Raw genomic sequence first — 12,997 nt, 5'->3', positions numbered from 1 at the left:
TGGCTAAGGGGCAGGAGGGCAATTTGGCAGAGGGGCTGCTCCCCCTGCCAAAGGCGCCGCGGGGCAGAACGTGGAGCCTGCCTGGAGCTGGGGATGGACATGGGCTGGGGTGGAGTGGGAGATGCCATGAAAAAGGGAGGGGAAGCACTGCTTGAACCGCAGTGTACTGGAACTGGGTAAGAGGTAGAGGTGGAGTAGCACTGGCAGAGGAACTGGCTCATGTTGGGAGGGGAGGGGCTGAGTGGTAGTGCCAAGAGGAAGAGCTGAAGCAAAATTGGGACTGCCCCGTTGTAGGCATGTGCATGCATCTCAGGGCACTTGAACGCTACCTTGGGAAGCTGAATTCTACCTGTGTTGTTCCCATGGGGTTCTTACAATACCAGGGAAGGAAATGGGGCTGGTTATTTCCCAGAAATTATCCCTTGCTGCCTATTTTCATCTTTCTGGGTACGGAGCTTCGAAGCTTAACAGTGAGATTTGAGTGACGCATGAAGCACTCACAGATGCTGCTGAAATGTCTAGGATCTGTCTAGGACCTGAGCGTTGGAAAGGTAAGGATGTAACAATAAGAACTGAATGAATCATTGACATCTCAAATTGATTGCCAATAAACTCATTATTATGAATCTTTCATCAGCTAAAATCAACAAGACCAAAGAGTGGTGCATGTTTCTTGAGCAGCTGCGAGGTCAGTATCAAAAACATGGGAGCCAGGACTGCTCTACAATAATTTCAAGTTTGGCAAAATATGAAGGGCGCATGCTGCATTAAATGTCCACGGAATAAAATTTATCTGAACATCAGGATGGAATGCTGATTGGAGTAGATTCTTCTGGGAATTCTTATTATTTCGTTTTTTGGTTTGTTTTTGTTTGGTTTGTTGTTTGGTTCCCCCCCCCCAGATACCAGCAAAAAAAAACTCCATCATTTGTGCATCCCATTTGTGCAGGGTACAGTCATTAGTAGGGAGCCAATGGTGTAACTTATAATGGGGGTAACTGAATTTGCATTACCTTTAGTTTAGCTATCAGAAGTAAAATTAATCATGCAGGTGTCATAACAGGACTTTGGTGCAGACTGGGAATATATTTTGTTTGCCATCTATGCTGCTGCGTCTCTGTGGCTGTTGCTATACGAACTGACACCGTTAAAGGCAGCAAAGGTCTGACTGCACGGTATACGAGGGGCGCTCATTTGAAGTCTCCGAAAAGTGTAAGAGGCTTTTGGTATGCCTCGTGCAGAGAGATACTATTGATAGTTCATACGAGCAGGATGGGACTATCTGGTGCCTGAATGTCACGAGTTAAAAGTCAAAGGGCGAAATGCTGGTGTGCCTTAAAAGCCAGTGGAAGCTTTGCTGTTAACTTCAACGAACTGGGGATTTCTCCCTGAATTCTGTAACCTTGGTTTTTGGAGAGGAAGGAATTGCATTGCATTTTTACTTCTTGTTGCTACACCAAGACTCCGTATTCTAAGAGTTTTTAAATTATCTGTTATTTACTCTGGTTATGTTTTGTGGGAAACTAAATTGAAGTGTGTATTTAAGGGCCCCAGAGACCTGCTCTGATGAACTCTGTCAGGAGAAGCTGAACATCTGCTTGATGGTCAGGCGCAGCTTTAGCAGAACTCCTAATCATTCAAAAGGAATTGTAGGAAATAGGTTTGCCTTTAAGTTTCAAACCTCATTGCTCAAACTTTAAATTTTAATGTCCTTACATACAAATAAAAAAATTAGAAAACTCAATACAAAATACTACTATCTAGGCAGAAAATATATAAAAGAGAAAGGGAAAGAAAATAAAGCATTTTTGCAATTCTAGAGTGGTTTTACACAAAGGAAAATTCAAAACTGAGTTCTGGAATATAACAAAGATGTGTATCATACTAACATGAAGATGTTTTAACAGTGATTGTGGTGTTGTGACAAACACCAGTTTTATCACTTGTATTTCACATGTGCAGTGAAATAGACTTTATAGTAAACAGATTGGTTTTAATTTCAATTAACAATTTTTTACCATAACGAAAAGATACAGAATTTGTGTGGGAATCCATGTATTATGTTTACTCAAATAAAGATAATACTTTGCTACAAACTTTTAAATATAATAAAATGCATTTAATAGCAATCTTTACTGGTATCATCACTATTTATGGACATAACATTCAAAATACAGAAATTCAGTTGTGGATCAAAATGACCATAAAAACAGTAACCCAAAGAACCTTATAAACATGTCAACACCCACCATTTGTCACAGATGGCTCATACCAATGTAAAAAACATATAAAATGTAGTATAATTATCAACATATGGTTTACATTGTTGCATTGTTCCTACATGTTATTTGTGTTAAAATCCAGGGAATTATATTCTGAAGAGAATATTGGTTTTATTTATTAAACTAAAGTACAGGTTAAAGTAATTCTTTTCTTGCGATGAACATATACCAACAGCGATTAAAAAATAAACATTTATTTACAAAATATTGATGCATACATATTACACAAGTCAGTTATATCAAAGTGGTTTTTTAAACAACATCTGTAGCAACCAACTATTTGCATTGGTTTATCATAGTGCAAACGGTAATGTTGCAAAGGCAGGTTATAATGTGGGATTATGATTTGAATGTTAGCTTTCTCTGCTGCCTTTTGTTTTACTACATCTAGAAAACTATTCCCTTTCATTTAAAAAATAGCTATTTCTTGCGAATGTTGAATAGTGTACCTGAGGATAGGACAAATTCATTATTCTTCTAAATTCTTTCACTTAGATAACTATCTCTCTATTTACTCAGCTTGCTTACGTAGCACCATTGCCATTGATTACTAACACACTAATGAGAAAAAGGAATGGAAACACGCTAAATACAATATGCCATCCCTAATTTCAGGATTTGTCCATTTCTGTGGAATTTCTTCTGATACGTTTCACAATTCTGCACTATATATTCAAGTGTTTAAGGATGATTCTAGTGGTGTTGAGTAGTGGTGTATATGTTACCAGTATATATTTTCCTGTAGATACAATGTTAAGTGAAGCTGTGAAGAAAAGCCAGCTCCTTCCATCCTCAGATGGGAAGGAGCTTGCTTTTGATTACCAAGTGTATTGAAATCTGCATATAAATTTGCATCTGCATGACTGAATATTGATTCCCTCACAATGTAAGAACTTCATGTATTAAATCCAGTGATTTTGATTGTAGCTTTTCTTTTTCGCTGGCTCAAAGCCAGCCGTTAGGTAACCGTATCGTCCTTTAGTTCACGTTCTGTAGTTGGTGCAGCACTAAATCTGTGCGATAGCCTATCATACAGCATATAGGATGTCGGCAATGCCTAGTGTACATAACTTCACAGTTTCAAAGACTGGTGAGGGGGTATAACTTTTTTTTTTTTTGGTAGCTTCCACAATTTACGAAGCGGTGGATCTCACGGCGATCTCATGAGCACCCGCAGCGATCTACAACCATAGCCGGTATCTTGCCGTATATTATTTGTTCTTTCCCGTTGAAGTACAACATGTTTATGGGGGACATTTTGGTGGGCGTGCAGCAAGGGCCTGCTGAACCTCTGGGGTTTGCTTGGTGTACGAGGTGAGTGTGCGGGTATTTTTGTAAAAATACAAATTCACATTCTCCAGAGCAGTAATTGGCTTTGTATCTTTTAGGTGCGATAATCCAGTCCCATCCAAAAGCTTCAAAATCCACTGTCAGTGGGTAGCGACAGCATCGGGATTCTGTTGAGTGCTCATCACAGTCGAGGCCAAAATCTCTGCGGGACCGTTTAGGTGTGTCTGTTACTCTGACCTCTAAAAATGGGTTCTGTGAGGAGAGAAAAGGAATCAGAAGTGTTACCAAGATAAGCCTAAGTCCAGTAAAACCATGCAAATATATAATATTTCAGACATAGCTGTATTGTATCAAGTCAATATTCTCAAATAATATTTGCAAGTGTTTCTGAGGTTACACCCTTTGGAGAACTTTGTCCTCCTCCAAATCTCTGCTATGTTTGAACCCTGCTCAAGGGTTATTCCTCTTTTTCATGCTGAGGACCAGCATTTCCTGAAATCACCATCATCTTAGTGCTAGCATCATTTCTGTTAACTGCTAAAAGAATGATTCAGAAATTTTCAGGATGGTGGATTTTTACTTTAGCTGTGGGGTTTGTCTCTTTGTACTAAACCCCACAATAAGAGCTACTTTTTTTTCCATAGAAGAACTCTAGAAACTTTCAAAGGGGAGGACCGACTGGTGTTGGTCTCCTCTTTGCGAGTCCTTCTAAAATTCCCTCCATTAAAATCATATTCAGTGCAGGCTTTCTGGATATCAAGGAAGGCTTCTTGTCCAGTCCAAGGACTGGACAAAATTTGCTCCGCAATTGCTGTTGTTCTTGAATGACTGCAACAGCAGTAGAAATGGGTGTTTCATCTGCTGGGACAGGTTACTTGTGCTTCACAGCTTTCCCCTCTGCCAGAGAGCTGAACTTGCCATACTGAATTTGGAGGGGCAGCTAATATTTTGACTCCGTAAAGAGTCCTGTGGCCAGGAATGTATTTTTGGCAGGCCTCCGAGCCACATGCCTCCTCTCAAAGGTGTGTTTCCGTGGTCACTAACTGAGAATAGAAAGAAATTGCAACATTTGCAGTCACAAGTTTGAAAAAGTTTCTGGAGGTTTCCCCTCTTCCATGCAGTGATTTCAGACTCGTGTGTCGGTTTGGCACTGACCAGGCTATCCCAAGAAGGAAGACCGTTCTTTAGGAGTAAATAACTGCCCGGCCAACTTTGTTACATGGGTTTGTCCCCTCCAAGAGGCCCACCTTTAGGGCTGCAAATTGTCCAGCTGCTGGAGATGCTCCTCCCAAAGGTAAACTATATGAGGAGGGGCTTGGTGAGAGGAGCATCCCTGTACCGGGAGCTGCAGGAGAGGAGCCCAAGGGAAGAGAAATTTCCTCTCCCGTTATCAGCCATGCATCTAACCGTGCCCTGCTGCTGAATTGGTTTGTTTTTACAGATGATGACAACCAAGGGTTATCCACATGTGAAAATGCAGTGTTGGGTACTTGAATGGATGCAGGTGGTGAGGACATTCCATATCGCAATATCCAGCTGGGCTGATCAAAGTATTTTGAGATACACATCTATACCGTTTCTACAATTAAGATATCAAGAGTTTTTTCTTTAAGTTCTTTTAAGTGCATTATACTACTATGAAGTTAAATGTTACGTAGCTACATAAACATTGATTTACTGCATAGGAGTAAAAGCAAAATAATATTATTTATTCAAAAGGAGAGATTTCTTGGTTGTGATTGTTTCAGCTGTGATAAGTTCAGGAGTTTTTATAGGTTGTAGATGATCAGTGATTTGCAAAAACAAATAACAAGCAGAATACTGTAGTTTAACCAATACACTTCAGACTTAACTTGTTCATCTATACTTGCAAAAATAAACCAGATAGTTATTTTATTCGTTATCTTCACTATGACCCATTTTTTGAATCAAGCAGAATTTCTCTATTCAAACATTTCTAGTAAGTGGATTGATGCACTTTATCACATACACAGTTTAACATTATGAAGATTTGTTCTCACCTTCATAAACATAGATAAGTCTTGCTGTTGTTAATAGAAAATACAGGTATACAGAACGGGGAGAAACTCCCTCACTTTCTCAGCAATATCAGAGGCAACTTTCCTGTCAATGAAAGAATCTAACAACTATTCTTTTAGCTTTATGTAAAATAACTGCTTATTAAGCAGTGTTTGCTCTCAAATTTGAAAACAATGCTGCTTTTATAGTACCATCCATCAATAATTACTGAAACGTTTTCCAGTTAATGCCTCTCAACATCCCTCTGAAGTACTGCAATTTGTTTCAATTTTTCAAATAGGGAAACAGAGGCACAGGAATGATATTGATTTTGACACAATCGGAGAGCAGAGAAAGAATTGGCTATACAGAACTCTTATCTTTCCTAAAAAATGCTTCCATTTTATCCTTAAAACACAACTTAAATGCTTCCCAATAAAATGTAAGATAATTAAATGGCATTTTTCTAAATAAACTTACCAATCCATCTTCACCTGGTCCTGGGAAAGTTACAGCAAGATCTCGTCCATTCTCATCAAAAGCTTTTATTTCGATGCCTAAATTCGATTCAGGCTGTTTGAGCCAATTTTGCAACACTGTCTTCACATCAATACTCTGCCAAATACCAGTGCCTGGGTTCATGTCAAGTTTCAAAGATCGAATTCCAGTGTATCTTGTACCGTCTTTCATGGGTTTAATAAGTCTCAGGATCTGCACAAACACTGTTGTAGGTTTTTGGACTTGCCTCAAGTATATCCACAATTGTGCCTTTACTACTTTGTTATATTGTATTTTAGAGCTAAACTTAAAGAAGCAACATTTTGGTTTTCCCTCCATTTGTACAAGAAAATCAGCTATAAATGAATGGAAAGAATAGATTACTGAACAGGGAACAAAAAGAAATATGCATATATAAACCCGATTTTTAAAAAAATTTATTTTTTTGACCGTGTAAGAAGTCTTACAATGTTATAAACAGTAACAAAGTGGATGTAACTTAATTAATTTTCTGTGTTTTACGCTTTACAGCAAATTTAAGGATGTCAACAAAATCATTATTCTATCACCTCAACCAGCATCATGTGACACAGAACAGATGACTATTTGTAAACAGGCTAAAATGTGGTCTGGCTCATCATTTTCTGAATAACTCTAGCTGGTGCCTTGTGCTCCCTAGGCCAAGGAGAGTGGAGGTGTGCTCAGGCTGAAATTTGGAAATGACAGGCAATCAGCAGAAATGCAGGCTGTGAAGGACCTTTGTGGTTCTCTGTGTGCTTGGGGTGCTGACTGTTAATACCAGAGCTGTGGGCTGACCTGCACAGCTGCAAAACAGACTTTTCCTCAAACAAAAACCACCTGGGGAGAGGGTGCAGCCTATTCCACTTCTCAGTAACTACTGCCAACTTGCTTCTGCTCCTCAGCTCCTGAGGACCCTCATAAGGCACGCAGAACAGCAACTTTGCGTAAGCTGATGCAGCCTGTATAGAGTCACAGAATCATAGAATGGTTAGGGTTGGAAGGGACCTGTAAAGGCCATCCACTCCAAGTCCCCTGCAAAGAGCAGGGACATCTCCAACCAGTTCAGGTTGCTCAGAGCCCCGTCCAACCTGGCCTTGAACATTTCCAGGGATGGGGCATCCACCACCTCTCTGGGCAACCTGTTCCAGTGCTCCACCACACTTGATGTAGAAAATTTTTTCCTAATATCTAATCTAAATCTATCTCCCTCTATTTTGAAACCATTACCCTTTGTCCTCTATGTCGTGATCCAATCATTTCTGATTTACTCAACAAGCTTAGTGTCCTACACGTTGTACAGACAGACATAGCCCTGGGCAAACTACATGAACACTTTACTTTCTTTTTTCAGTGGAAAAAAAAAACAAACAAATAACCAAAAGGGTATTAATCTAAGGTTAATTTTGTTTTCTTTTTGTTTGAACAATATTATAGGAAAGTCACGTGCAGTGCCTCGTTCCTCCTTCCTGCTATTGACAGCCTATGATGCAGCTGTCACACCTAGTCATGGCTGTGTCTTTCCATGCCAGGATAAAATGGGTAACACTGATCTTCAGCGGTGCGGGGCTTTGGCATTCATAAATCTCTCCACTTAAGATACCTGTCTCCTTAGTGCATTTGAAATAGTTCAAGGGCTTTTCATAAAAAGCAGGAAATGAATTCAGATCAATGAAGTGCAATGGCTTTTCTTCAGTCATTGTAATTATATTAACAGTTTAATGAAAAATAGTTATAAAGCCTTGGTCATAATAGGCTGGAATAAAACTGTTGGCAGACCTCAACTTTGTGATAAGGCTGCTACAATACAGTGCTATTAAGTATGCATCTTTTATTAATAAGTAAGTGAAAAAATTCTACAGATAAAGCTACTTTTTCATCGACACGTACATTTTTAGCTGGCTAGAGCAGCTGATATGTTATTCCAGTGCATGTATTGTAACGATATCTGTAGCTGCTAACATGCCTTATATGTCCTGACATCTTTTTCCTTTTTGACATCATATTGGTAAGTGTTATTTAAAAAAAACAGCTGCCATAGCCAAATACTTTAGCTGATGAAGAACATAAGATACTATAGTATTAGCCGTGCAAAAGATACTTGATAGGAGCCGTAGCAGATGTTTAGCACTCGGAAGATAACTCAGAATCTTCTCATTCAGTAAATGCCTGTATTCTTCCTTGGCATGACTACTGGGGCTGATTGCTATAGCATGGACATTTTAACACTTAAATCCGTTACACGCATATTCCCTTTAAATATATAGTTTTAACTCAGAGGTGGGTGGTGCTAGTTTATGGGATCAGCAAAGGAGCAAGAATTTAACTCTATACTTGCTATAACATGTTGCAGTTCGGTAGGTCTAGTGCTCCGAGCTGTATTTCTGCTGATTGCTATTGCTTCTAAAAATACTGGGCAGCAAAATCTCCCTCAGAAAAATACAGTTATCTCGTTCTCTGCACTTGTACCTCGTATTTGTGATAGGCAGCGCCCTGAGTACCGCAGATACCGGACTCCGGTAAACTGCAGGTCTCCCTTCGCTTTCTAAGGCAACGGGCAAATCCTAAGCGCTACAGGGCGTACAGGTTATAAGGAGCCGAAAAGCGAACCATAAAACAAAGGATCGCCACACGGTCATCTGAACCTGGCTCGCATTCTTTAGAAATAACGCTCTCCTCCCTCCCTCTAGCAGACTTCAGCCAGCAGCCTGTTGGGAGAACCCGAGGAGGAGTTGCGTGGCTCTACAGCGGGGAGACAACTCTCTCGGAGGAGCGGTGGGAGGCGAAAGCAGCAGGGTTACTTACACTCCGTAGGCATTGTGATAATCGTTTCGGTGGTGGCATGATAGTCATCATCTTCCAAAGAGCCATCGCTACTGTCGTCTCTCTGGACGTCGTACTGATCAATCAGTTCCTGTAGTGGAGGAGCTTTGGGTAAAAGTTGTTTAATAACATCCCTGCTAATGTTAGGAGCTTGTTCCAGACGCAGTTTGCTGAGGATTTGAATTTTTATGGCTTCTATTCTGGAAGATTTTGTATTCTGTCTCCACATACAAGCATTGCACAGTCCATCTTTTTCAGCGTTCTCTGAAGGCTGACCTCTATCATCAAGAGCCACCAGATCAACTGAAATCAGCATGACCAGGTAAATATAAACATAGATCGCTAGCTTTTGCATGATCTCGCATTCAGTGCAGCTTTTTTCCCTTTTTTTTTTTTTTTTTTTCTTCCCCCCCTCCCCCTTTCCCTTTTCCTTTTAGTACTAAACAGATCCGTGAAAGAAATGCAATCTGAGAGACAGCTTGCCACACTGGTGTACCTTATATATTCCAAGGGGGCTTTTTATACTCCAACTTTGATTAGGCTCATGTCGTCAAACCCGACGATTGGTTGCTGTCCCAACAATGAATCTGGCTGTCAGAGGGTAAAGCCCTGTCGATCACAAGTCACTAGACAGCGTTTAGTTACAGCCAAGGGTGAACTGATTTATCTGGGTGCTTCGCAGAGGATATGCCTTGGCGTACTGAAAGGATATATTTCCAAGTATTGCGGGCAGCAGTTCTGAAAGACAGCACTGTCATTCTGAAACATATACCAACCGTGTGCTTGTACTATGAATCACGACAGACCTCCCTCTAAACTTGCTTTAGGCTTCTACCGGTCTTTTTGACTTGAAAGTTCGTGCTATTTAAAATAAAATCCCAGAGGGATTACAGTTAGCAGAAAGGAAAAAAATACTTTAGAAATGCATTGCAAACAGCACTAATTGATGTTATTCAACAACTAAAATACATTCAGCAGTTCATATCTCGGAAATCCTTAATGGGTTTGCCTGCTAGGTACTAGCTAAAGCAGTAATGAAGATTTTGTGCATATATGACTCTGTGTAAATGCCCATCTTATTTGTTTGTCCCTTTAGTATGTATCAAAAGCCACAGAACAAATCCTTTACTGAATTAACAATCAGTTATGAAAAATGAGTCTGTCCCCTCTTCATACTGTCACCAGCTGAGCTGAATCCTGGGCAGTAAATTAAATATCAAGAGAACTTCAGCAGCAAAGGTATTTTTAAGGAATATCTTTAGCTAATCGCTCTAATATTACACAGGAATAGTCCAGCTTGCTTTTTCCATTATTAGTGAGAGCATTAAAAGACTTAAAACATTTAAATCTCTGCTCTGAATATACCTTCTTTTTCCATGTAATCTTTTATTTCTGTTCAAAATGTGTCTATTATGCCAGCTTAAGTGATACCTTTCTGTCCTTTATGTTGCTTTCTACTAAAATACTTGTAAGTTCTCTATATCCTGCTTATATCTTTAATATTGGAGTTTTAATATGCTTTCTGCATAAGAGAGATAAATCTACATGTGATTTTATACTTACAGGGTATGGCTTATAAAATCTTACAGCCATGTAGTTCACATTTGGTGTGCTGTTAGTAAGAGTTATGGAATTCACACTTAGCTGGGGAGGTGGGGGCGCTGGGGGCTACTGGTCAGCATAGGCTGTATATTACAGCAAAGAGAAACCCTGCCATTTGTGCGTATAGTACACATTTGTATGTTTGGAATCTGTATATTACAGCAAAGGGAAATCCTGGAATTTCATGCAATATGCCAAAGTTTGCCTATCTAAGTTAAGACTGAATTGTCAGTTTTTCACTGAGTTTCTCTTCTTTTTCCATTCTGAGCACACTTTAAAATGTGGCAAACAGGGTTTTTTTGCATATGTTCATGTAGGAAAAACATTGGTATATGGAAAGATGTGGGACAGAACTTTCAAAGAGCTTGTTTTTCCTGTCTGGTCACTCATATTATTTTGTACCACCTCTCCAGGGCATGCAAATTCATTGCATAGCACAGAACTGAATCTAATGTTCAGCTCATGACCAGTGACGTAAATCGTGAGTATTCAATTGAAATTCATTGTCCTGCCCTGGTGTAAATTGGATGCAAGTGATAGAAGTATCACAATTGCACAGTCCAGGCCTATGGCTTTTGGGTCAGACCCTGGCATTCTGATTTCAGCCACAATCCGCGTTTAGGGCAAGCAGTTTGCCTCTGTAGCTATTTACACCAGATACTGGTGTAGCTACGCTCAACATGTGGTCGCACAAATGGGCTCGTGGTTCACTGGAGCTGGAAGTCAGGAAAGATCTGAGTTTGCAGTGGAGCCTGCCTGCCATGCCTGTACCAGATTTTAAACAGAATTTAGTGCACTTCAAGTGCTGGAAATGTATTTTTTTTTATGGAAGATGCATAGGATGATTCACAGTAAGAAGCTTTCTGAAAAGCACTGACCCTCTTGGTGAATTTTGTTGGGGTTTAGGTTGGGGGATTTTTGTTTGTTTGTTTACTGTTGTGACAGTGAATGTCATTATAAAGCAATAATTTATTATTTTTTTATTTTCAACCAGAATGATGTAACCAGTTTGATATAAAAGGGAATCTACCCCTGCGTGGAAGCCTTGCTAGGTACCAGGTTGACACTAGAGACAGTTTTAAAGAGAATAATGATCCATCAGTGAACAGGTGGAAATAATGATGCAGTCATTAATATCAGAGTAATTATATGCTCTGGCAGACCACAGCTGCAAGCCACTCGTGTTGGAGAGGGGACAAGACAAGTGCTCGGCAAAGCAATGCCCCCAGCACCGTGACTCCTCTGAATGGGCTCTGCAGCAGCTTGCCCTGTGCTCAGTGGCCACACTGGTACCTGGCCTGCTCCTCCTCCACCAAGGTCTTCCCACTCTGACCATGGCCTGCCATGAGCCTGCAGAGCTTCAATTATTTTCTTTTTTCCAATCTTCTGCAACAACTCCATTAATCTGCAAAAAAAAAAAGGGCCCCATTATTCCCCTCCATAAGGCATTTGTTTGAGTGCAGGACCAAAGTCCTCTCTTGTAAGCCTGAAACCCCAGAGAGCTCCAGGCAAGAGCTGAGCTTGCTCTCAGCCCCCAAGGTGACACGTAGGGGCAAACAGATCCTGCTGAGCGCCGTGCCTCTGCTCATTCTTTAGAAGTAGGAAGCAGCAATGGCTGCTGACGTGGTGGCACAGGGGTTGCCCACCAAGGGTGAGAAAAGGGACCCAGAATTCACCAGCAACTGCGTAACAAAGAGCAATATTTTTCCATTTCCCTCATAAAATGCATTTTAAATCCACTGACTCTGAATAACTCTAGGCTGTTAGTAGAATACCTTTCTCCTCTTCTTTTGTTGTTGCTGTCTGTCTCTTTTCTATGAGACTGGAAAAATTTTAAGAGAGCTTAAAGTGTTGTGCTTGATCGGGAGCTGTTGAAGTATCTAATTTCTTTAATAATAATAATAATATAATATGCAAATTATTTTTCTTTCTGACTTTCATTGTAGTATTTTTGGAAAGTGATGACTACAGAAGCAGGTGACAGAGGTGAGAAAAGTAAGTGATAACATGATCAGCTAAAAGTTGTTCCAAGAATTTATTTGGAAAAAAATAATTAAAAAAAACCCCGTAACATATTACCACCAGCAAAACTAAAGAAGAGTTAAAAATGAAATGCACATCTTAGTGAACTTTATGGCATTTTAATATTATCTTTGGGATTTGTGTCATTCTACCCGCTGTGCCTGCCAATAGTGAATAATATTCCCAATCCTAACTATTCAAAGATCATGGCTCAGGCCCCCAAAATCAAGCAATGTGAGAATGTTCCTTTCTAAAGGAAAAAGACACACATCTGTCTACCTGTCAATTTCTCCTCTCCTTTCTCCCTTCCACCAGGAGCTTTTGCACTCATTGGAAAACCAATTAAAAAAAAAAAAAAAAAAAAAAGGAAAACAATCCCAAACCCACCCCCTACAAATCTGACAGATATAGAGGTTTCAAAGACAATGTGTTACTGTGAGTTT

General features: G+C 40.0%; 2 protein-coding genes across 3 annotated transcripts in view; one reads left to right on the top strand and one right to left on the bottom strand.

The window, feature by feature from the left end:
* Positions 1 to 1,661: 1,661 nt before the first annotated feature.
* On the bottom strand, positions 1,662 to 9,391 carry MSTN (myostatin). The gene is made up of 3 exons (XM_010130065.2): positions 8,913 to 9,391; positions 6,072 to 6,445; positions 1,662 to 3,824 (listed from the first exon to the last, which is right to left on the bottom strand). Exons 1-3 carry the CDS (start codon positions 9,283 to 9,285, stop codon positions 3,444 to 3,446), a joined length of 1,128 nt encoding a protein of 375 aa, XP_010128367.1. The 5' UTR covers positions 9,286 to 9,391; the 3' UTR covers positions 1,662 to 3,443.
* The window catches only part of AKAP19 (A-kinase anchoring protein 19), a 33,308-nt gene continuing 29,435 nt past the window's right edge, over positions 9,125 to 12,997 (top strand). Inside the window, exons 1-2 of one of the 2 annotated variants that reach the window (XM_086750474.1) lie at positions 9,135 to 9,252; positions 12,479 to 12,527. The gene's annotated coding sequence lies outside the window, so the exon portion shown is untranslated. Of the gene's footprint in view, positions 9,253 to 12,478; positions 12,528 to 12,997 lie in introns of both variants that reach the window. The other variant, XM_086750477.1, reaches the window with a different exon arrangement.

The sequence above is a fragment of the Chlamydotis macqueenii genome, chromosome 6 (genome assembly GCF_036417535.1).
Source record: "Chlamydotis macqueenii isolate bChlMac1 chromosome 6, bChlMac1.mat, whole genome shotgun sequence".
Taxonomy (NCBI): domain Eukaryota; kingdom Metazoa; phylum Chordata; class Aves; order Otidiformes; family Otididae; genus Chlamydotis; species Chlamydotis macqueenii.
This window is presented reverse-complemented; position numbering and strand designations above follow the sequence as displayed.

Excerpts from the sequence above, each read along its gene's own strand:
- MSTN (XM_010130065.2), bottom strand. The coding sequence starts at position 9,285 with ATGCAAAAGCTAGCGATCTATGTTTATATTTACCTGGTCATGCTGATT. Across the intron at positions 6,446-8,912 it reads TATCACAATGCCTACGGAGT|CTGATTTTCTTGTACAAATG; the intron begins GTAAGTAACCCT and ends ATTCATTTATAG. Across the intron at positions 3,825-6,071 it reads GACCAGGTGAAGATGGATTG|AACCCATTTTTAGAGGTCAG; the intron begins GTAAGTTTATTT and ends CTCTCCTCACAG.